The sequence below is a fragment of the Stenella coeruleoalba genome (assembly GCF_951394435.1).
Source record: "Stenella coeruleoalba genome assembly, chromosome: 1".
Classification (NCBI taxonomy): Eukaryota; Metazoa; Chordata; class Mammalia; order Artiodactyla; family Delphinidae; genus Stenella; species Stenella coeruleoalba.
In genome coordinates, this window is record NC_137169.1 from 37,014,745 (window position 1) to 37,039,090 (window position 24,346).

General features: G+C 38.6%; 1 protein-coding gene across 1 annotated transcript in view; it reads right to left on the bottom strand.

Annotated features, from left to right (window-relative positions):
• Positions 1 to 23,712, bottom strand: part of ZSWIM5 (zinc finger SWIM-type containing 5) — a 260,178-nt gene extending 236,466 nt beyond the window's left edge. The window contains exon 1 of the mRNA XM_079903847.1: positions 23,003 to 23,712. Within this exon, the coding sequence (XP_079759973.1) occupies positions 23,003 to 23,600 (598 nt within the window). The 5' untranslated portion in view covers positions 23,601 to 23,712. The remainder of the gene's footprint in view (positions 1 to 23,002) is intronic.
• Between the last annotated feature and the right edge of the window lie 634 nt (positions 23,713 to 24,346).

The window sequence follows — 24,346 nt, forward strand, 5'->3', positions numbered from 1 at the left end:
TCTTAGTTGCGGCACGGGGGATCTTCGTTGAGGCATATGGGATCTTTCCTTGTGGCGTGCGGGCTCTTCGTTGTGGTGCGCAGGCTTCTCTCTAGCTGTGGCGTGCAGGTTTTCTTCTCTACTTGTGGCGTGCAGGCTCCAGGGTGCGTGGGCTCTGTAGTTGCGGCACACGGGTTCCAGAGAGCATGGGCTCTGTAGTTTGCAGCACGCAGGCTCTCTAGTTGAGGTGCACAACCTCAGCAGTTGTGGCTTGCAGGCTTAGTTGCCCCGCAGCATGTGGGATCTTAGTTCCCTGACCAGGGATCAAACCCAGGTCCCCTGCATTGTAAGGCAGATTCTTTACCACTGGACCATCAGGGAAGTCCCCTAGGGTTTCTTTTAAGATGATAAAAATGTTCTAAAATTGACTGTGGTGATGGCTACCCATATCTGTGAATATACACCTTAAATGGGTATGTGAATTATATCTTACCAAAAGTGTTAAGCAAAAACGGAAGGAGGGGAGGGAGGGAGGGAGGGAGGGAGGAAGGAAGGAAGGAAGGAAGGATGGAAAGAAGGAAGGAAGGAAGGAAGGAAGTCTGCTAAGAGAGCCCCCCAGTTCCAAAATACTAAGTCTCTTCAGGGACACTGCCAACACTCTCACCTTCAAGGCCTCATCAAGCAGCCTTGGCTTCAGAGCAGAAGGAAGGTTCCTTACTAAAACCTCCCAGCAATGCTAACTTGTCTTGATGGTTTGCTAAATGACATAATTATCACATGGCTATATAACTGCAGTAAGTTAAAATCCAACTCCTTCTCATTTTTTCAGTTCTAATCTCTAAGTGAATAGGTAATGGGGAGAAAGTGCGAAAAAAACTACTCACTACTAACTAAAGTTCTAAATAAAACTATACTAAAATACTACAAGTAAAAACATAAGATTTTGGATAAGTAAATTCTTTTGTTGCTAATTATCCTGATGATATATTAATAATATTTGCAAGGGACAACACAAGAGGTGAAAATCTACAAACTTCTGCAATAATCATTCCCATAATGTATCAAAGAAACATTAATAAAGCAGATTCAACAAGGTTATATTTGATCTTTAAAACCCACATAATAGATCTGATTTTAATGTCGCATAAATATAATGTGCTATGTTAGCAACATATGGTGTTTATGAAATTAAGCAGATTTACCAACACAAAGAAAAGTAACATCAGGAAGTACATGACATTTAGCATCAAGGTTATCACTGGAGCATCTCTTGATACTCCCCCTTGCCCAATGTTGACAGTAAATGAACAAGTATAGTGGCCAAGACCTAAAAAGGGCATGGTAACTAGGCTCAGACTCCTCAGTCATGACAGTCACCCCATCTGGTAAGCCACCTAGACAAGAAGAGATGCTAGCCAAGAATCTAGACTGGAAATTAGTGGAGGGAGACAGTGAATATCAGTTGTTATCTGGAGACTAGCTGTAGTGGAAGAGGTTGTAATTCATCTGCTAATCTCACTCTTGTAAATTCCCCACATTTTATAAGAAACCAAACAGAATGTTGGAGAATTTGTTTCCACATGGGGTGAAATTACTATATGAAATGAATCCAAGAGGCACAAGGAATACAGTGACCAGATACTCCCTTCAAGACCAAGGCATTCATTCCTCTAACTGCCAGGAGAGTTGGCTGCTAGTAGCTCACAGCCAAGTCCTCCTCCACAAACTGCCCTCAACCAAAGTATCATGGGTTGCGTTCTCTGAAAGCACACACTGAGAGGGAATTTGGGATGCAAGATGCTTATTAGAAATCAATACCTGTGAAGGAAAGGCAACAGAAGCAGGACTGAGAAGAGGAAGAAGTCAAACTGTAATGCAGGCCTGACAACCAGGTACAGTTCCCTGGAGCAAGAACTGCCTGTCAAAAATAGCTAGACCTTTATACCCGCACCTTGCTCAGCCGTTTGCAAGCTGCCCCTAGAAGACTGTGACCGCAGGTGAAGCAGCTCTCTGTAGCTGAGGCAGACCCTGAACCAGCTGACAGTTGAAAGCCATCTGCTTAAAGCACCTTCTGCAACTGGGAAGGAGAACTGTGTAGTTCCATCTCTTCCACAGAATGAAACTACGCCACCCAAGGTTACGCCGTCAGGTCAGCCCACATCTAACTCCAGACAGCTCTGAAGTGTCATCCAAGCTCCAGAGTTCCCAAAAGGACTGACTAAAGTCTCTGTTGCAACTGCATCGGTTCAATCTCTCTGCCCTCCTAATCTTGCTTCCCTCGCTCCGTTACAAGTATTGTTCCTCAATAAACCTTCTGCAGGCAAATCTCCATCTCAGAGTCTATTTCCCAGGAAACATAACCTAAAAAATCTGATTCCATAGGAAAATTCGATAAAGAGGTAGCTATGATCTACTCTATTCAGTAACCTCACAGGATATTATTTCAGCTAGTGCAAATCATTAAAACTTAGCTGTCTATGGCACAATAATGTCAAGCCATCATTCTGTTAAAACAAAAAAAAAGGAACTTAGCAGCATTTAGATAAGTAGCAAAACAGAATATATAAAAGATGACAAAATTGAAATATTCAGTAGAAATAGCAAACAGTAGATCTGTGTTAACCTATAAGAAAATAAAGTAACTATCCTATTCATAACCTGAAATGGGTAGAATAAAAATGGTTAATGAATCACATCCACCCATATTATACATATCAAGGCTCAAAGGCAATAGAGGAACTTATTGCAGGATTTTTATCAAATAAAGCAGATTCTTCTGCATAAATCTGTGGTTCCTGAACTTATTTGAGTTACAGATCCCTTTGAGTATCAAATGAAAGTTATATACTGTCTTCTCTGCAAAATGTCCATATGCATTTGTAAAATCTGAAAATAATTTCAGGAGTTCCTGGATCCCTGAAAGCCATTTACAGGTGCCAGGTTAAGAACCCCTAAAATAAATCACGTTTATAAAGGTAAAATGACATCTGTCCAACACATGTTAACTTAAAAGACAAAGATGCTGACCAAAATGCAGCTGAAGAAATCATATTGTCTTTAACTTATTTTAATTACATTATTATATAAGGAATATGTAAATAGGTTCTCACTATAAAATAATTAAAACAATACAGATTAAATTTCCGCTTGGTCATCCCTATTCCCCTTTCTCTTCACAGAGATTATTTATAAGTTTGATGTAAATCCTTTCAGACTTTTCCAGTGCTTTTTCAAAAACGTACTACCTATTAAAATGTGGAGAATCATTCTGGACACACTATGTTAAGAACTAGCATTTAAAAAGCACAAAGGATGATGTTGGCTGTGGGTTTGTCATATATGGCCTTTATTATGTTGAGGAAAGTTCCCTCTGTGACTACTTTCTGGAGGGTTTTTATCATAAATGGGTGCTGAATTTTGTCAAAAGCTTTTTCTGCATCTGTTGATTTGATCATATGGTTTTTCTCCTTCAATTTGTTAATACGGTGTATCACACTGATTGATCTGCGTATATTGAAGAATCCTTGCATTCCTGGAATAAACCCCACTTGATCATGGTGTATGATCCTTTTAATGTGCTGTTGGATTCTATTTGCTAGTATATTGTTGAGGATTTTTGCATCGACGTTCATCAGTGATATAGGCCTGTAGTTTTCTTCCTTTGTGACATCCTTGTCTGGTTTTGGTATCAGGGTGATGGTGGCCTCATAGAATGAGTTTGGGAGTATTCCTCCCTCTGCTATATTTTGGAAGAGTTTGAGAAGGATAGGTGTTCGCTCTTCTCTAAATGTTTGATAGAATTTGCCTGTGAAGCCATCTGGTCCTGGGCTTTTGTTTGTTGGAAGATTTTTAATCACAGGTTCAATTTCAGTGCTTGTGATTGGTCTGTTCATATTTTCTATTTCTTCCTGATTCAGTCTTGGCAGGTTGTGCATTTCTAAGAATTTGTCCATTTCTTTCAGGTTGTCCATTTTATTGGCATAGAGTCGCTTGTAGTAATCTCTCATGATCTTTTGTATTTCTGCAGTGTCAGTTGTTACTTCTCCTTTTTCATTTCTTACTCTATGGATTTCAGTCTTCTCCCTTTTTTTCTTGATGAGTCTGGCTAATGGTTTATCAATTTTGTTTATCTTCTCAAAGAACCAGCTTTTAGTTTTATTGATCTTTGCTATCGTTTCCTTCATTTCTTTTTCATTTATTTCTGATCTGATCTTTATCATTTCTTTCCTTCTGTTAACTTTGGGGGTTTTTTGCTCTTCTTTCTCTAATTGCCTTAGGTGCAAGGTTAGGTTGTTTATTCGAGATGCTTCCTGTTTCTTAAGGTAGGATTGTATTGCTATAGACTTCCCTCTAAGAACTGCTTTTGCTGCATCCCATAGGTTTTGGGTCGTCGTGTCTCCATTGTCATTTGGTTCTACGTATTTTTTGATTTCCTCTTTGATTTCTTCAGTGATCACTTCGTTATTAAGTAGTGTATTGTTTAGCCTCCATGTGTTTGTTTGTTTTTTTTTCCTCGGGACGCGCGCCTCTCACCACTACAGCCTCTCCCGCTGCGGAGCACAGGCTCCGGACACTCAGGCCCAGTGGCCACGGCCCACGGGCCCACCCGCTCCGTGGCACATGGGATCCTCCTGGACCGGGGCACGAACTCACGTTCCCTGCATCAGCAGGCGGACTCCCAACCACTGCGCCACCAGGGAAGCCCATGTGTTTGTATTTTTTACAGAGCTTTTCCTGTAATTGATATCTAGTCTCATAGCGTTGTGGTCGGAAAAGATACTTGATACAATTTCAATTTTCTTAAATTTAACAAGGCTTGATTTGTGACCCAAGATATGATCTATCCTGGAGAATGTTCCATGAGCACTTCAGAAAAATGTGTATTCTGTTGTTTTTGGATGGAATGTCCTATAAATATCAATTAAGTCCATCTTGTTTAACGTATCATTTAAAGCTTGTGTCTCTTTATTCATTTTCATTTTGGATGATCAGTCCATTGGTGAAAGTGGGGTGATAAAGTCCCCTAGTATGAATGTGTTACTGTCGATTTCCCCTTTTTTGGAAAAACTGAAAGCATATCCACTAAGATCAGGAACAAGACAAGGTTGCCCACTCTCACCACTCTTATTCAACAGAGTTTTGGAAGTTTTAGCCACAGCAATCAGAGAAGAAAAGGAAATAAAAGGAATCCAAATCGGAAAAGAAGAAGTAAAGCTGTCACTGTTTGCAGATGACATGATACTATACATAGAGAATCCTCAAGATGCTACCAGAAAACTACTAGAGCTAATCAATGAATTTGGTAAAGTAGCAGGATTCAAAATTAATGCACAGAAATCTCTGGCATTCCTATACACTAAGGATGAAAAATCTGAAAGTGAAATCAAGAAAACACTCCCATTTACCACTGCAACAAAAAGAATAAAATATCTAGGAATAAACTTACCTAAGGAGACAAAAGACCTGTATGCAAAAAATTATAATACACTGATGAAAGAAATTAAAGATGATACAAATAGATGGAGAGATATACCATGTTCTTGGATTGGAAGAATCAACATCGTGAAAATGACTCTACTACCCAAAGCAATCTACAGATTCAATGCAATCCCTATCAAACTACCACTGGCATTTTTCACAGAACTAGAACAAAAAATTTCATGATTTGTATGGAAACACAAAAGACCCCTAATAGCCAAAGCAATCTTGAGAACGAAAAATGGTGCTGGAGGAATCAGGCTCCCTGACTTCAACTATACTACAAAGCTACAGTAATCAAGACAGTATGGTTCTGGCACAAAAATAGAAAGACAGATCAATGGAACAGGATAGAAAGTCCAGAGATAAACCCACGCACATATGGTCACCTTATCTTTGACAAAGGAGGCAGGAATGTACAGTGGAGAAAGGACAGCCTCTTCAATAAGTGGTGCTGGGAAAACTGGACAGGTACATGTAAAAGTATGAGATTAGAACACTCCCTAACACCATAAACAAAAATAAGCTCAAAATGGATTAAAGACCTAAATATAAGGCCAGAAACTATAAACTCTTAGAGGAAAACATAGGCAGAACACTCTATGACATAAATCACAGCAAGATCCTTTTTGACCCACTTCCTAGAGAAATGGAAACAAAAATAAACAAATGGGACCTAATGAAACTTCAGAGCTTTTGCACAGCAAAGGAAATCATAAACAAGACCAAAAGACAACCCTCAGAATGGGAGAAAATATTTGCAACTGACAAAGGATTAATCTCCAAAATTTACAAGCAGCATATGCAGCTCAATAATAAAAAAACAAACAACCCAATCCTAAAATGGGTAGAAGATATAAATAGACATTTCTCCAAAGAAGATATACAGATTGCCAACAAACACATGAAAGAATGCTCAACATCATTAATCATTAGAGAAATGCAAATCAAAACTACAATGAGATATCATCTCACACCAGTCAGAATGGCCATCATCAAAAAATCTAGAAACAATAAACGCTGGAGAGCGTGTGGAGAAAAGGGAACACTCTTGCACTGCTGGTGGGAATGTGAATTGGTACAGCCACTATGGAGAACAGTATGGAGGTTCCTTAAAAAACTAAAAATAGAACTACCATATGACTCAGCAATCCCACTACTGGGCATATATCCTGAGAAAACCATAATTCAAAAAGAGTCATGTACCAAAATGTTCATTGCAGCTCTATTTACTATAGCCAGGAGATAGATGGAAACAACCTAAGTGTCCATCATCGGATGAATGGATAAAGAAGATGTGGCACATATATACAATGGAATAATACTCAGCCATAAAAAGAAATGAAATTGAGTTATTTGTAGTGAGGTGGATGGACCTAGAGGCTGTCATACAGAGTGAAGTAAGTCAGAAAGAGAAAGAAAAATACTGTATGCTAACACATATATATGGAATATAAGAAAAAAAAATTGTCATGAAGAACCTAGGGGTAAGACAGGAGTAAAGACACAGACCTACTAGAGAATGGACTTGAGGATATGTGGAGGGGGAAGGGTAAGCTGGGACAAAGTGAGAGAGTGGCATGTACATATATACACTACCAAACGTAAAATAGATAGCTAGTGGGAAGCAGCCGCATAGCATAGGTAGCATAGGGAGATTAGCTCGGTGCTTTGTGACCACCTAGAGGGGTGGGATAGGAAGGGTGGGAGGGAGGGAGACGCAAGAGGGAAGAGATATGGGAATATATGTATATGTTTAACTGATTCACTTTGTTATAAAGCAGAAACTAACACACCATTGTAAAGCAATTAAACTTCAATAAAGATGTAAAATTTTTTTTAATAAATAAAAAATAAAATAATAAAGAAATAAAAAGAACAAAGGATAGGGACTTCCCTGGTGGTGCAGTGGTAAAGAATCTGCTACTAATGCAGGGAACACGGGTTCAAGCCCTGGTCCGGGAAGATCCCACATGCCACAGAGCAACTAAGTCCGTGTGCCACAACTACTGAGCCCATGCACCACAACTACTGAAGCCCACACTCCTTGGGCCCATGCTCTGCAACAAGAGAAGCCACCGCAATGAGAAGCCCGCGCACCGCAACAAAGAGCAGCCCCTGCTCACCGCAACTAGAGAAAGCCCATGCACAGCAACGAAGACCCAACACAGCCAAAAATAAATTTATTTTTAAAAATTACTCAAATAAATAAATAAAAAGAACAATGGATAGATATTAGTGGTTTTCCTAATAGCAAATGCAGTACTGCTAAGTTTAATGACTTTTTCATATAATGCTTTCCTATAACCATTCTATCCATTTTTTTCAATTTGACCCACAAGTTCCAAATCTGGTTTGGAAAAAACTAGTGTATAAATCAATCAGTAGAGCAATTCAATCAACATCTACTAAGCATATTCCATGTAAATCACTGTGCTAAGTACTATGGAATACTGGATCCCAAACATTTAAACCTGGAGAGCTTGTCAAAGAAACAGATTCCTGAGCCCCATTCCAATTTTAGTCAACTAGAATTTACAAGGGTAGAGCCCCAGAACGTATTTTAACAAAGTTCCTCAAGTGACGTGAGTAAAATATAAAGCAGCAGTGTTGGGAATCACTATTATGAAAATCATAGAAATTAAAAAGATAATGGTTTCAATTCATTCCCACAAAGACCTCTTAAAAGTCCATTATGAATTCTACTAGGTATTGTACTGGATGCTGAATATATTGTAGGATACAGTCCTTGCCCTAGAAGTGCTTACAGACTGGAAGAGAAAATCATACCTAATAATAAATAATTACAACACAAGCTGAAAGTAGAAAGTGCTGTCTGTCCCCTAACTAAAATGTACGCTCCATGAAAGCAGGAACTCTCTTTTATTCACTGCCATATCTCCAAGCGTCTAGACAAGAGCCTAACACATAATATGTACTTAATAAACAATTGCTGAATAATGCATAGGACTAAAATGGAAGGTTTAATTTCAACTAAGTAGATAAAGAAAAGGCACTGTTAAGAACAGATGTATAGACTATTAAGAGGCAGGGAAGGTTAAAACAAAGAGAATTAATATTCATAGTACTACGCTACAATGTGTAAGAAACTCCAAGTTGACTTTGAATACATTATCTCATTTAACTATGATATAAACATTCTGAGATGGTGTCTCCATTTTAGAGATAAAGAAACTGAGGCACAGAAGGGTTAAGTAACTTGTCATCCAAGGTTACACAGCTAGAAAGTAGCAGAACTGAAATGTGAACCCCAGTCTCTAATAATAAGGCTTAGGAATTTAGACCTCATTTCCTAAGAAAAAGAATGTCTTTGAAGTTTTTTTTTTCCTATTTGGAATATTTGCTTTTTTAATAACAGCTTTATTGTGATGTAATTCATATATCACAAAACTCACTCTTTTAAAGTGTAAAATTCAGTGGTATTTAGTATATTCACAGATTTGTGCAATCATCACCATTATCTAATATTAGAACATTTCATCACCCAAAAACGAAACCCCATGCCCATTAGCAATTACTTTCCCTACCGCCAGGTCCTGAAAACCACGAATCTACTTTCTGTCTTTAGGATTTGCCTATTCTGGACATTTCATATAAACTGAATCATATGACATGTAGCCTTTTTTAAAACATTTTTTCTTGTGGTAAAATATAAACAAGATGTACTCTTTACCCATTTTAAGCGTACAGTTCAGTGGCATTAAGTACATTCACACTGCTGTGCAACCATCACCATTATCCATCTCTAGAACTTTTTCTTTTTTTTATAAATTTATTTATTTTATTTTATTTATTTTTGGCTGCACTGGGTCTTCATTGCTGCACACAGGCTTTCTCTAGTTGCGGCAAGCAGGGGCTACTCTTCGTTGCAGTGTGCGGACTTCTCATTGCGGTGTCTTCTCTTGTTGTGAAGCACAGGCTCTAGGTGCACGGGCTTCAGTAGTTGTGGCATGCAGGTTCAGTAGTTGTGGCTCGCGGGCTCTAAAACGCAGGCTCAGTAGTTTTGGCACATGGGCTTAGCTGCTCCGTAGCATGTGGGATCTTCCCGGACCAGGGATCAAACTTGTGTCCCCTGCATTGGCAGGCGGATTCTTAACCACTGCACCACCAGGGAAGTACCTAGAACTTTTTCATTATCCCATAATAAAACTCTGTGTACCCCTTAAATAATAACTTTCCATTCCCCTCTCCCCCCAGCCTCTGGTAACCTCTATTTTACTTTCTGTTTCTTATGAATTTGCCTATTTTAGGTAGCTCATATAAGTGGAATCATATAATTTTTGACCTTTTGTGTCTGGCTTACTTCACTTAGCATAATGTCCTCAAGGTTCATCCATGTTGTACCAAGTGTCAGAATTTCCTTCCTTTTAAGGCTGAATAATAGTAAATTGGATGTATACACTAAATTTTGTCTATCCATTCATCTGTCGTTGGACACTTGGGTTGCTTGCACCTTTTGGCAATTGTGACTACTGCTGCTATAATGTGGGTGTACAAATATCTGTTCGAGTTCCTGCTTTCAATTCTTTTGGCCACAGACCCAGAAGCGAAATTGCTGGATCCAGTAATTTTATGTTTAGTTTTTTGAGGAACTACCATAACATTTTCCACAGAAGCTGCACCATTTTATATTCCCATTAGTGATGCACAAGGGTTCCAATTTCACCATATCCTTACCAACACTTGTTATTTTCTGGGGGGGTTTTCTTTATAACAGTCATCCTAATGGATATGATGTCCCATTGTGGTTTTTTGCATTTTCCTAATAATCAGGGAGTGATGTTGAGCATCTTTTCACGTGCTTATTGGCCATTTGCATATCTTCCTTGTAGAAGTGTTTATTCAAGTCCTTTGACCATTTTTTAATCAGGTTGTTTGCTTTTTGTTGTTGAGTTGTAGGAGTTCTTTACATATTCTGAACATTAATCCCTTATCAGACATATTCACTTTGAGTGGCTATTAGGGTATCCATTTAGAAATATCTAGCAGGCAACTATACATGCTGATCTTGAATTCAAGAGGGAGAAAAAATGATGTACACTTAACAGTCATAGTATTTGCACAGTGACATTTATAAAGTACTTTCATGTATATTAGTTTCTTTAGAATCTCACAAAAATCCTAACACTTGTTCAGATGAGAAATCTCAGGCAGATCTCCGGACTACAAATCCCAAGATTAAGATTATTTGGAAGTGCTTCAGGGATCAAAGGGAAGAAGCTGGCCAAGCTGCCTGAGTTTTGGGCCCCATCCCAATTCCCCAAACATCTCAAATTTTTCTGCTGCAAAAACTGGAATATTATGTAAGATTTCATTTGAAAATAAGTAGAGGTGCTTGAAACAAATTTGAAACCATTACATTATATGATACTAACTTATGTTCTTAAAATAGTTATTGAAGCTGTAGAAATAAATAAGATTGCTTAATTAGAAAACTTGGGGCAAGAAGGTAATCCTACTTTTGTGGGGTAAGAGAATAAAGAAGGAAGGTAGAAGGAAAACCAGAATGGTGAAGTAAAACAAAAATCTAGGAAGAAACGTTTCAACAGGAAGGTTCAGAAGACTACAGAAAATGCTATACAGAGGTCATGAAGGATGAGGACTGGAAAAAGGATACCGTGTCTGGCAATCATGAGGTCATTGGTGACCTTTAAGAGATCAATTTTAATATAGTGAGCAAAAGCAAAAGTCAGATTGAAAAGGCTTCAGAGGTGGCAAGAAAGTTAAAGAAGGAAAGGTAACAAGTATGGAATACTCTCAACAATTTTGATACAAGAATAATAGTGAATGAATATTTACATAATACCTGATAAGTGCTAGGCCCTGTTCTAAATACTTAACATGTTAATTAATTTATACTCAAAACAATTCTTTTTGAGTATAAAACAAATGGACCATCATTCTGGTCCATTTATAGTTGAGGAAACTGAGACATAGTGAGGAGCCAGAATTCTGAAGCTACCTGCTGCATAGTCCCTGCATATATGTGATAATATATAATATAATCACATATATATCATATGTCATATTATATAATATATAATGTGTAATAATATAATATATAGTAGATAAATGCAAATATACATGACAGTAAAGAGTACAATAATATTGAGAGTATAATCTATAAAAAACTGAATCACTGTATTGTACACCTGAAACAATATAAAATTCTAAATCATCTATACTTTAATTAAAAATAAAAATAATAATATAATATTGAGTGAGAGAAGAGATTAGCAAAAGTATTTTTTCACAAGAACCATAACATGGGGAAGGATTTTATACCACTAACATCAATGTATGTTGGTGATGCTCGACAGTCATGTCCGTTTACCAGGTGTTGATAGATTTAAGCAAAATAAAACAGGCTGACTTCCTGAATGTATTAACGTGGCAGGCTTGCATTCAATAAAACCATGAATGAATAGGAAAAAATGTAATTATCTCCAAAGGCTTTCAAAGGCATAATACATTCTCCTGTTGCTTACAGAATGCAAGATAATGAATGGATGGATGGACCAAAATCTATTTTACTGATTAGCTCTATCATATTCGTACCTTAAAAAAGCAACAATTTTTTTAAAAAAGAAAAAAAGGATCCTATGAAGATAAAACAAAGCTATTCTAAAGACAGAAATCTATAAAATTTATTCTGAAAAAAAAGAATATCTGCAGTATTTTTGTCATCTTCCTGCCTGCCAATGTTACCCCTTTGAATCAACTATGGGCTAGAGTATTATAGGGCAGAGAAATGCCAATATAGAAAGAATTTCATGAAGGGTCAATCTAACTTGTAAGCAATAAATAGTGTTTTCAATCTAATATTGCAATATTAGACATAATTTTTAAATTTCTTACAATTAAAATATTAAAATAGAGCAATTTATCCAGCTGTCCTCATTTCTCTAATCACTTTCTACCCTTTGCCTCCACAGTAACTACCTCTATTATTACAGAACACTGTGTTAAGTGCTATTTTAACATGTATCCTATACTAAACTGTATACTCCTTAAATACAGAATTTATATTCTATTTTGCACAGAATATTTAAAAATGTTAAATATAAGTTTTATAAATGAATGGAGGAATGAACAAACATGAATAAAATTATATGTTGGCATTACATTTATACAAGTGTCTTTTGATGGTAAGAATTTACACACTTTTGCATAAGACCTTTCCAAAACACAGACACACATTTTAAGTAGTAAGAGAATAATTTTCCTTGAGATCCATTAATAAACCTAAAGATAGACAAAAGAAAATAGACTGAAGTAGAAAAGAAAGTTGACGTAGTCCATAGCATTTGTGTAATAAATATTACATAATGTTTTGACTGCCTATGATAAGTTTAAAAACACTGACAACACTAATAAAGGTGATCATTTTTCTAGAACAGTGTTTTCAAACCTTGGCTGCACATAAAACAACCAAGGAACTTTTTAAAAATTCTGAAGTTCAGTCCTTATTCTCAACAAATTCTTATTTAATTAATTCGGGGTGAGTCCTTGGCACTATTTTTTTAAAAATCTCCCCAGGTGATTTTAATGTGAAGCCAAGATTGGAACCCACCACTCTTTCCTTTAAAATCAATTTGAGGCATAATTTACATTCAATAAAATATACCAATTTTAAGTATACAATTAAGTTTTGACAAATGAATACAGCCATGTAACCACTACCATAATCACAACATAGAACATTTCCATTACCCAAAAAAGTTTCCTCATGCCCCACTGATTTACTTTCTGTCACTATAGCTTAAGGCTTTCTAAAATTTCATGTATATGGAATTGTATTGTATGTTCTCTTTTTGGTCTGGCTTCTTTTATTTAGCATAATGCTTTTAAGAATCATCCATGTTTTAGGCCATCAGTTTGTTCTTTTTTATTGCTGAATAGTATTCCACTATATGCATATACAACAATTTCTTTATCTATTCACCCATTTCATAGACATATGGGTTGTTTCCTGTTTAGGGCTATTCTGAATAAAGCTGTTGTGAATATTCAAGTACAAATCTTTATATGAACATATGTTTTCATTTCTTTAAAGTAAATACCTAGTAATAGATTGCTGAATCTTATGATTAAGAGTATGATTAATTTTATAAGAAACTGTTCTCTGGGAATTCCCTGGTGGCGCAGTGGTTAAGAATCCGCCTACCAATGCAAGGGACACGGGTTTGATCCCTGCTCTGGGAAGATCCCACATGCCACAGAGTAACTAAGCCCTTGCGCCACAACTACTGAGCCTGCACTCTAGAGCCTGTGAGCCACAACTACTGAAGCCCACGCGCCTATAGCCGGTGCTCCTGCAACCAGAGAAAAGCCCGTGCGCAGCAACAAAGACCAAATGCAGCCAAATAATAAAATAAATTAATTTTTTTAAAAAAAGATACAGTGGCTGTATCATTTTGCATTCCCACCAGCAATGTAAGAGAGTTCTAGTTGCTCCACATCCTTGTCAGTACTTGGCAGTGTCAGTCTTTTATTTTACACATTCTAGTGTGTGTATAGTATTTCCTTAGGTTTTAATTTGCATTTCCCTAAGGACTAAATAAATATAAAAACAACTGTTCTTAAGGTAAAAAAACCACTAGGTAGAGGGTACTTCATCTTTTGATTCAACAATGTATTTTTAAAGAAGGTAACTATGTTATACTGCCTTGCTTACCACATTCATCACTCCATTATAATGAGAAAGAAGCAAATGACCGAAAAAGCTTTTCAAAAGCAGGTTTCAGAGAATTTCTTAGGGTCAAGTACCCACTCAGTTTACAACTTCCCACCTACATACAGACGGCAATATAATGCAGTTCTAGAAGCATAGGCTTTAGTGCCCCACTTGGGTTTGTATTCTAAGGTAGGGAAAAACAAAGTATTTTGGAATGATTTCTACTCAAAATAAGTAAACAATTATTTACTGAGCTTTACACAAAACAAGTGGCTAAATGTTCAATGAATGAATCAAGAACTAGTTAATAATAACCTTCAATGGTATTTTTTAATCTATATATGTTTTAAAAATCAAAAACATGCAGAAATTACATCTTTATTTTATTTATATATCTTGCCAGTATATCTCCTAGGCTCCAGTTACATATAAATCAAGGAAGAGAGATTTCCATACTACATAAATATTTTTTAAATTATACAACAGTTTACTCATTCATTCAATAAGCATGTACTGAGTACCAATTTACAGCATATCACATTATACATTCTAAGAGGGAGGACAATTTTTCTCAATACTGAGAACCAAAAATTAATCAGTTGGCTACATGTGATTATGAAAAGTATCAGAGTAATTTAGCATATGATAATATAATGCTAAAGCTAATGTTAAAATGAGTGTGATTTCCTTGGCATACCAGCTCCATGACAGGCTAAAAGTGGCCAAGAAGCGTGCTGCCTATATGAGGGAAGAAATAACCCTATAAATAAACCACAAGGTAGGAAATTCACATAAAAGTAATCTGGAATAGACTGCAGTCTATTTCTAATATCAAACACAATTCCAAACCATATTAACTTGGGGTTTGGAAAAAGGTTAAGACATGGTTCATATGCTTTCAGGGTTACCTATTTCTTTTTCTTTTATATCTTTATTTCATTTCTTTACAAATTAAAGATGCATTGAAAAATAAACCAATAAAGAGAAATAAGAGGTCCAGAGCAGGGGTATCCCAGGCTGGGAGCAGGTGAGCCTGGCCACCATCAAGGCTAGCCCTTGTCCTGTCCCAGCCAGTTTGGGTTGGAAGATAACTGTCAGCCACTCTGTCAATACCAAAGCCCAAGTGGTGTCCAGGCAGGAGAGACCTGCTCCAGGCACCTCTGCCTCTCTCCTCAAGAATCCCCAGCTTGGAGAAGCAGTGTTTCCAGTAGGAGCTCAGAGTGGGAAATGGGCTGGCTCTGTGAGGTATTGCAAGTTGATGATCAGACTCCCTACAGAACCATTCAGTGTTGGGGCCTCTCCAGCTGGAAAGAAGGCTGGTATCTCTCCCAGATCTTAATTTATTTTGTAACTCAGTTCCCAGACTTATTCATCTCTGACAATGCATCTCTATCCATGGGGTGATCACCAATCATTGTAGGAGAGAGAAAGAAGAGTGGAAGCAGAGAGGGAAAGCTAATCAACCACTCTGATGTTGCTGCTGACTTCCAGGCCCAAGAAGGATGGATCATTTTTCTCTCCACCACCTATGGTCTATACCCCAGCTCTTGTGCATGTGTATGTTTTATCCCTAATAGAGGAAGCTGTTGCTAACACAGAGCTAAATTAGCAGGCCCTCCTCCTGTAGTAATCCTGGGATCCCCACTCCTTCCTGCCTGCCCCTCTCTTCTTGAAGGCTGGTCCAAAGGGGCACATAAAATTGCCAGGGTCTGAGTGCCTCCAAATTCCCCAACACCAAGTCACATAAAGTGAACTGAGAAACTACATGCATTACCACAGGAAAAGCAAGATAAAGTGATGGGATTAGGGGCACCTTCCATCAGTAGGACATGACAGAGTGGTAGGATACTTCAGCCTAGAAAAGAAAGTATCTCCTTAAACTTCCCCCTCCCAGCAAAGAGACTGAGGTCAGCTTACATGACTTATAAGATATGCAACTGTCCAGATTTCTCTGCTCTCCTGGGGTACTTTCTGGAAGCTGGCCTAGGACCCTATTCTGTTTACCCACTTGCTCTAGCTCAGTAGCTGCTGAACTTCCTTGTACATATGACAGAGAAAGTCCATACAAGGTGCCCCTCAGCTCAGGCTCTTGTTTTCCACCAGGATGAGCTTGTACAGCATCTCCAGTTTGTCCTCCTGTTTCTCCATGATAAGCTTCAAGCACTGCGATCTTTATGCCCTTAAGCTATCAGCGAGGTCTCATACCTTCTTGTACAGTGGATGATGCAGAACTGGCAGAACACTCAAGCCACTGGTGATCTGACTGAAGGAGGAGATGCTGAAGAGGCTCTGGACAACTGAGGGTTACCTATTTCTATACACGAGTTATAAATGCTATGCATGAAAAAAATCCCACAGTAATCTGTTCATCCATGCATGTACCCTGAGTGCTATATTGCACAGTCATCATTTTTTATAAAGAAGGATGACAGGTTTAACCTTTAAATGACCACTTATTTGTCAAAAAAGTCCCACATGTGTTAAAAATATTAAATAATCATCATGTAAATTGAATCAATTAAATTGAAATAATGCTTACCTAATAAAGTGAATTTGGTGATTTCTAATTTAAGCTATATCCAACATATAAAAGTTTAAAATTCACATGAAACTCTGTTATGCAACAAAAAACAAGCATGAGAAGCTGTTATGAGTTGAATTGTGTCCTCCAAAATTGGTATGTTGAAGTCCTAACCCCCAGTACCTCAGAACGTGATGTATTTTTTGGAAATAGGGTCGTTGCACATGTAATTAGGTAAAATGAGCTCATACTGGAGCAGTGTAGGCCCCTAATCCAATAATCCACGTCCTTATAAAATGGCCATGTGAAGATAGAGATACATAGGAAGAACGCCTGTGACAAAGAAGGCAGAGATTGGAGTTATGCAGTTGTATACCAAGGAATGCCAAAGACTCCTGGCAAACCACCAGAAGCTAGCAAGAGGCAAGGAAGGATTTCCCCATTGGTTTCAGAGGGAGCATGACCCTGCCGATACCTTGATTTCAGACTTCCAGCCTCCAGAACTGTGAGACAGTAAATTTCTGTTGTTTTAAGCCACCCAGTTTGTGGCAGTTTGTTACAGCAGCCATAGGAAACTACTACAGCATTTTCAGTATTTCTCTTATACATTAATTTACTGACATATTAACATCTTGATTTTTAAAAATTATTTTCTAAAATAATACAGTAAATGTGACTTTTGGGGGTACAGCACTATACATTTTAACATGTGTGTGTATATATATAGCCATCAACCATAAGATACTGACGGTTAATGTCTTGATTTTTTTTTAATAGTTTATTTATTTATTTATTTATCTACCTGGCTGCACCAGGTCTTAGTTGCAGCACGTGGGACTTTTAGTTGTGGCATGCGGATCTTCTTGGTTGTGGCATGCGGGGTCTTTAGTTGTGGCATGTAGGATCTAGTTCCCTGACCAGGGATCGAACCTAGGCCCCCTGCATTGGGAACACAGAGTCTTAGCCACTGGACCACCAGGGAAGTCTCAGTGTCTTGATTTTTAATAGCCATTACTGAAACAAGAGCAAAGAAATTGTTTCACATAGGCTTAAGTAAATTTCTGGCCCTTTCACTTCAAAATTTAGACTTTGTATTCACATTCAATAATACATTTTTTTAATTCCTAAAATAAAGATAACCTCTAAAAGTCCACTATCTTTAGTTTATTCATTATCTTTAAAATCTAAAGCTCTATTCCTTGAGAAAGTCACTTTCAATAAGAATTCATCTGAAGTTTTGAAGAAACTGATAAATCACCATTCTTCACATAAAACAGACAGTCAACATAAAAGATACACACTGTTGCAACGTTCATACCACTTACTGTTATCAGCTTATTATATGCGCAAGTATGGAGTTTTCCCCATGTCTTCTAACACTGCACTCGTTATAAAAATTCATGTATCTCTCTTAGTTTTAGAATACTGAGAAGTCTGTTTTTAAACTTCTAAACATTCATTATTCATCAAACTGTTTTTTACCAAAGTATACTTAATTTACAATGTTATGTTAGTTTCAAGTGTACAGCAAAGCAATTCAGTTATACACACGAACATATATATTCTTTTTCATATTCTCTTCCATTGTAGGTTATTACAAGATATTGTATATAGTTCCCTGTGCTATTACAGGAGGTCCCCGTTGTCTACCAACTTTATATACAGTAGTCTGTAATGTTAACCCCAAACTCCTAATTTATCTCTCCCCCCAACCCCCACTATCCCTTTTGGTAACCGTAAGTTTGTTTTCTATGTCTGTGAGTCTATTTCAGTTTTGTAAATAAGTTCATTTGTATCATTTTTTCAGATTCCACATATAAGTGAAATCATATGATATTTGTCTTTCTCTGTCTGACTTACTTCACTTAGTATGATAATCTCTAGGTCCATCCATGTTGCTGCAAATGGCATTATTTCATTCTTTTTTATGGCTGAGTAATATTCCATTGTATATATGTACCACACCTTTATTCATTCCTCTGTCAATGGACATTTAGGTTGCTTCCATGTCTTGGCTATTGTAAAAGGTGCTGCTATGGACATAGGGGTGCATGTATCTTTTCGAATTAGAGTTTTGTCTGGATATATGCCCAGGAGTGGGATTGCTGGATCATATGGCAGCTCTGTTTTTAGTTTTTTAAGGAACCTCCATACTGTTCTCCATAGTGGCTGCACCAATTTACATTCCCACCAATAGTGTAAGAGGGTCCCTTTCTCTTCAGAGCCTCTCCAGCATTTATTATTTGTAGACTTTTTAATTATGGCCATTCTGACTGGTGTGAGGTGATACCTCATTGTAGCTTTCATTTGCATTTCTCTAATAATTACCAATATTGAGCATCGTTTCATGTGCCTGTTGGCCATCTGTATGTCTTCTTTGGAGAAATGTTTATTTAGGTCTTCTGCCCATTTTTTGACTGGGCTTTTTGTTTTTTTGATATTGAGCTGTTTGTATATTTTGGAAATTAACAAACATTTACTAAATATTAAGATGTGTGTGTGAGGCACTGTGGTGGATAAGGAAGGAGAGAATTCATTGATCAAAAAAAATAAATAAAAGAGCAATGTGATTTTAAAACTTGGTAAGTTTCTACTCTAAAAAATGTTACCACTTATCCTTAAAGGTATGCAGCTGCTTTCCCTGCTGTAATATCTCACATATAAGTAAGTCATTTTTCCCCACATGGAAATTTTATTATGATTTTATATCTATTCTAACTTACACACAATGCTATAAAGCTTTTTAGATGAGGATATCTTTTGTTCCCCTAAATAACAGAGATTAAAAACAAATTATATATAAAAATCAATACCTGTAATACTTGTTACTGTTGTATTTCACAAAAGTTTGTACTATAGAAAAATTTCATAGATGTTTATTGATAATATATACATGCTCATAATTATAAACTTACTAGTTAACGTTTAAGCTATGGATAACTTCCTGAAATGGACCTTTTTATTATTATCAACTTTGTAATTACACTTCTTCCACATAAAGTAGTACTTAGCATTGTGGCTCTAGTCTTGAAGACTATCCACATACAAATTATGTGTTTATTAGAAAACATGTAGGCTAAAAATATGGGGCTCAACTGTCAGAATCTATGATAATTTCTGGATATTTATATAATTAAGAAATACCAGCACTGAAGGACCCTGTATGCCTTTATCCAATTTTTGAAAATCTAAATATTCAAGTAAATATAATATTTCTGCATACAAGAGAAAAACTGTTAATGCTTCTTTTCCCTCAATCAATTCAGATTTCCCTGAGAAGACACAAACCTCCTTTAAGTTTTACCAAACACAGAGAAATCCATTTAAAATATGATGGATAGCAAAAAAGGGTCAACATCTTAAAATTATTAGTAAATTATAGTTGTACCATTCTTATACCATTTGCAGATTCCTGAGTAAGTATTTTCCCAAGGTTTATACTACCACTATTTCCATGGGCTTCTTAAACAGGTTAAAAATGCAGATGCTTAAAACACCTGAACTCTATTACCCTCATAATACTGAGAGATCAGAAAAGTCTATTCACAGAGCTTCAAACTTACAGACATCCATGAAAACACTAATATACAATTTTCCCCTTTTAAAAGGAACAATACTTCTGATTCAGTACTGTCATGGAAAAGAAATGTATCCTTTGAGCATAACAACCTAGTCCTCCCATTTGCTTACATCAAGCTGGGAAAGTTTTAGTTCTGATACCAAATCTGATGTTTTCTACAGAGCATTTGCTTTTCAACCAGGCCATGACTCCCTATTACCAGATTCCATGTGGAAAGTAATCAGAAGTTACCGAATTTAATATACCTACACTTTGTACAAGTTTTTGTTGTTGTCTAATTTTTTTCCGGCAAATTTTGTGTTGTGCTGTTCTCTTTATTTTTAAAGTTATTTATTTATTTTAAGGTATTCTTGTTTTCCTTATTTAAATCCCCTTATGAATCTTTTCTTTAAAAGATGTTGTTATAGAAATACCCTAACATCCCTTCCTTCCTAAAGTATCAGCCTTTAGTAACTTCCCAATTCTGAGGTTACAACTATGGCTTGGACACAGTAAGGAAATATGTAGAATTTTTATTAATATCACTGAGTAATTATATTGAGTTTGAAGTGAAGTTATAAAGTGAAGAACATGATTACCATCTTGCTACATACAAATCACTTTTTCACTCATCTCTTGGCAATACTTTTATAAAACCTATCATCTAGATTAAGTCACATACTCACATTTTACGTTTAAGAGATGAGGGATGGGTCTGTAACTTTACATATTAAAAGATGGTTCATGCCAAGATACAGAACTCAGAATGATAGAGAATGGAATATCCTTCTCTTCCACACTTACTAGCATAATTAAAGTCAGAAAAATAAAGATTACACAGCTCATGGTTCTCAAATAGCATTACTTAAAAGTGATTAATTCATTCTCCTATCTTCGTCTATGAAATCCAAAGTAAGAGTCAGAAAATATGCTTATATATGTCCTTTCTCCAGTCCCTAAAACTATCATACAAGAGCTCATCACCCTAATAAGCATGCCAACTATCTTATTATAAAAGAAAAATATCTGATTTAAACATGACCTGGATCACCCACAAAATCTGATTTCATTTGTAACTTGACATTATAGTCACTTTCAAAATATATACCTCTTTAAACCTCTTCCTCTCTCTCATCTGCCCCCCAAAGTTTGAAAATTCTTTCAAACCCAATATTTCTTACTATAAAATGACCACTTAAATTGACACTTTTCAATTCAAAATATTTTAAACAAGAATCTTAAAAGTTAACTGATAGAAACTCATACAAAGAATAAGGTCTACAGATGAATAAAGAAATGCCTATATTCATTTTCATGTTTTCAGTATTAAAGCTGTACACCTTAATTATCTGATTATTCAATTAATTATTTCAAAAATACACACAAACACACAAAGGACTATCCTCAAATAAACAAAACTTTCTCAACTTACTGTCACTATATTCTGACACAGCATAAATTTAGATAAATTTACACTTCACATTTGCAAAACAAATTGTGGTACATGTTGTTTTAAAAAGAAACACAGGGTTCAGTGACTCTCAATAATCAGAAGTAGACTACCTTATATGAAACACCACAATGTACTACTCTTAAAATGAAAAGAAAATTTCAAATATGTCAGTTTTACCTGGGGAGAAGACAGCTAGATGTCTAGGGTTCCTGTGTATGTGTGTTCCTGTGCTTGTTTAATTCTAAAAACAACCTCTCTCCAACTCCTTTCAAAAATCAATATTTTTTCAATAAATATGAGCATATACTGTACAATAAAATGCATAAAGATAAGATGCACTTCCAAAATGCTGTAACAGTCCAAATAGAAAAAAAAAATCAGTGTTTTAATTTCCCACATAGCAAGTCAATGTTAAACAATGTCATTTTTTCCCCTTTCTTCCTAACCATTCCACAAATCAGGACTACTGTATTTGTATATTTAATAAGATGAACAAACTGACTAGAAGCTCTGGAGGAGTACAAGAGAAAGAAATCCTTTTCATTTTTCCACAAACAAAAAGATAAAACAAAAGCAAATATGAAGACTTGTTAAATGAGAAGCATTTGAAAAACCCAATGTGACCAGCTTTTGATTTACCCCAGTCTGACAAGGAAGATAGACCCCACCCCCACTCCAGATTGTGCCTTTTTTTTTTCCTTGGGTGGGAGTGTGGAAAAGAGAAGCTGTCACATTTCCATCTTCGGTTATTGTTAAGTCCACAGCCTAGATTCCCAAGTATCACTGGTCCAGGGGGGGAAATATTAAAGCAGGTAATTAAAATTGTCTGAAATGCACAGTATTTTGTTGATTTTTTCCATTTTTAAAGTTAATTATACCCAGCTTCAATCTGCGAAGACTAGATTGACAGCCTGTCCCTCAAACATTCCCTGCAAGACCGCTTGCTCCAGATTCACTAACAATTCTCTCCTCTCTAAACTTAAATTAGAAAAACGCATTTCAGAAATTATTACATCCAGAAAGCCATACCTCCCCATCCTTCTTGCCTTGGCCTGGGGTGTAGAACGAAGAGTAAAAAAGAGATCTATTCGCTCTTCAAACAAAAAGAAAAGCGGGCACTGGGCTGGTGGAGGAAAGAGCAGCAGTGGACCTGAACGAAATGTTAAGAAAAGTTTTTTATGTGACTAGTTTGTCCTTTCACCGGAGAACAGGAGTTGGGCAGAAAGCCGGGGTCTTGGCCCAGGGCTTGTGCAAAGAGAAGGCACCTGCGGAAGAGGAAGCCGGGGACCCGAGAGGAGTCAAGCGAGCACCTACCGACTTGCAGCACATTCTCCACGGAGCCGCTGTCCAGCAGACGGATGCCCCGGCGGAACGGTAGCCCCTCGCCACCACCGCCGCCGGCGGCTCCTGCCCCTGAGCCCAGTCCCGGGGACGCCCCCGCCGCGGCGGCCCCGGGGGCGGAGCCGGCCGGAGCGGCGGCCCCGGGGGGTGGCGGCGGCCCCTCCTCGGCCGGCGAAGCCCCCGCGGCGCCACCAGCCGAGCCGGCGCCAGGGCCGCCGCGGTACTGGAAGCTGGAGTACATGCAGATCTCCCGCTCATTCCGCGGAAAGGACCAGTAGACGATGCGGCGCTGCACGGGCTCCGGGATCCGCTCGAAGCGCTCCTCCACCCGCTCGTACGCCCACTTTTCCGCAACCGTCTTGGCGGCACAGTCCAGCAAGGACTCGGGCTGCAGGTGGGGGCGGGCCCCCAGGGGCAGGCAGCTGCCGCCGACGCCCCCCACCCCGCCGCCGGCCGCCCCGGGCGAACCGCGAGGGTGGTGAGCCTGCGGACTGGGCCACGAGCACAGGCGCTTGGCCGGAGAGACCGGCGGTGGCGAGAGCAGCTCCTCTCGCTCACCTCCTTCCGCCATTGCTGGGGACTGACTGACTGACTGAGGCGGCGGCAGCGGCAGCAGCGGCGGCTGCACCGGCTGCGGCGGAGACCCTGGCCACGGCCACGCGCCCCGCGCAAGCGCCCAGCTGCGGCGCCGGGGGGGGGGGGGGGGGGCGGGGCGAGCAAACCCGCAAGCCTGCCGGCTTGAGTGTGGAGCCTAGGCCGGTCCGGTGCGCGCTCCGCGAGGGCCGACGGGGGCGGACTGAGGAAGAGAGAGAGGCGGCGCGCGCCGTCCGGGCCGCCGCGAGCGCGAGGAGGGACGGGAGCGAGCGCGGGCCGGCGGCGCGCGCCAGGCGCAGACGGCCCAGAACGCGCACCGAGCGCTCGCCCTGGGCCGACCTCAACCTAGAGGCCAGCCAAGGGCGAGGAGCGCCGGACCCTCGGCAGCTCGCTCACCTCCAACCCACCTGCCGCCTGGAGGGAGAGGAGTGGACTGTGTGGCCAAGTGCAACGGCCGGGCGCGAGCCACGCGAGGAGCCGCTGTGAAGTGCTAAGCTTGCAGAGCGGAGGAAGAGAGAAAACTCAAAATCGGGGTCCTCTATAGATTGACCAGACGCGCGACGGTCACAGCGGAGCGAAAGATCTGGCAGAAAGACGCTAGGAAGACACTAGGAAAAAATCGGAAAGTTCCAGTGATGAAAACTCTCCTCACACCACAGCAATGTAGAATAAAGTCGGCGGTCCCCTCCGGAGCCGGGCAAAGTCGCACCAGCCCCCGACTGG